Source organism: Aplysia californica, unplaced genomic scaffold, assembly GCF_000002075.1.
Source record: "Aplysia californica isolate F4 #8 unplaced genomic scaffold, AplCal3.0 scaffold01158, whole genome shotgun sequence".
In the NCBI taxonomy this organism is placed as follows: Eukaryota; Metazoa; Mollusca; class Gastropoda; order Aplysiida; family Aplysiidae; genus Aplysia; species Aplysia californica.
The window spans coordinates 126206-127609 of record NW_004798428.1 but is presented as its reverse complement, the minus strand read 5'-3'; the positions used below and the strand labels follow the sequence as shown (position 1 = coordinate 127609).

Sequence of the window (1404 nt, the reverse complement as noted above, 5' to 3'; positions counted from 1 at the left end):
GGGGGGGGTAGCAATGTTCTGGATGGATTGTAATTGTAAGATCTCTGTCTCTTCTCATGTCTTATTAAATGTTCTAACCAGCTTTTAATCGTTTCAGGGTTAATTGTCCCTTTTACTTCAAGATTGGTGCTTGCCGCCATGGAGATCGCTGTTCCAGACTTCACAACAGACCCACATTCAGTCAGGTAACTTATTACCCTGCTTTATCTCATTCATATTTAAAGACAAAAAAAACAATGAGAAATGAATACTTAACACTTTGTGATCACTTGGCGGTCACCGGGCCTGATAAGTCCGTTACAGTCACTCTCCTGGCTGGGTGACCAGATGGGGTATTTTGCACCCTGGCTGTGTGAATGTGGATTCTTTATCAGTATTGTACAAAAAGGAGTGCTTTTACAATATATAAATATAAAACATAGTAGGCCTACAAGTATTTATGCCTTGCGAAAGTAAAACATGACGTGCGGATAGGGTTAAAGAGAATATATAGCATTGGTTTGGGGGGGGTTAGTTTGAAGCTTTGTTTGACATAAATAAACCTGTTTGTTTCCATTGGCAACAATGGCCGGGCTAATGGTTCGTGCAAAACAAAAAAAATCAACAAAGCTGGCACAACTGCTTGCTCTAGATCTAGTAAAAGCTGCAGTCAGGGGTAGTTTATTAACTGGGCATTATTTGTCAGCTGGACAGAGAATTATTGCTGATAACAATTTTCATTCAGTTTCATGTTATCTTTTTTTTTTTGGTCAGCATTCAGAAAACACTTTAACAGTTTTGAAGGCGCCCCTAAAAGATGACAGGGGTTTGTGTTAAGTTATTGCACAACAGATTTTCTTTCCTTGGACTCTTGTTTTATCTACATTGGCTGGCAACTTTGTTGTTACTGCCCCCGTCACGACTAGGATTGCGGCATTCACGCAGTTGTTTGTAATATGTTTCTTTGAGACTAACAAATGTAACAATTTGCAAGTCTCTTCTTTTTTTTTTTGCATTATTTTATACACCCCTTATTGATATTGTAATACAACTTTCCTGGTGGTGAGAAACTTTCTTTCCAAATTGAGGTCAGGGTTTATATTATGTGTTTAGTTTTTCTTTACCACTACTCATTATTTATGCTTTAATATTTTCTTTTTGATTCTCTCTCCACAGACAATTTTACTTCAGAATCTGTACATGAACCCTCAGAACGCAGCTCTCACTGCTGATGGCTCACACAGTAAGTGCATACGGGTCAAAACATTGCATGCTCAGGGATGTAATTCTTCCGGCTTTTTACGGTTTTTCCGGCCGACTTGCCATTTGCATACCTGCCAACCCTACAGAAAAAAATCGGTAAATCGCCGACTTTTGGGTCAAACTACCGATCCACCGATTTTGAGATGAAGCCACCCACTTCAG

General features: G+C 39.2%; 1 protein-coding gene across 1 annotated transcript in view; it reads left to right on the top strand.

The window, feature by feature from the left end:
* Positions 1-1404, top strand: part of LOC101845663 (splicing factor U2AF 26 kDa subunit) — a 12432-nt gene that overhangs the window by 4080 nt on the left and 6948 nt on the right. Inside the window, exons 2-3 of the mRNA XM_005111972.3 lie at positions 98-185; positions 1156-1222. Coding sequence (XP_005112029.2) covers positions 98-185; positions 1156-1222 — 155 coding nt within the window. The remainder of the gene's footprint in view (positions 1-97; positions 186-1155; positions 1223-1404) is intronic.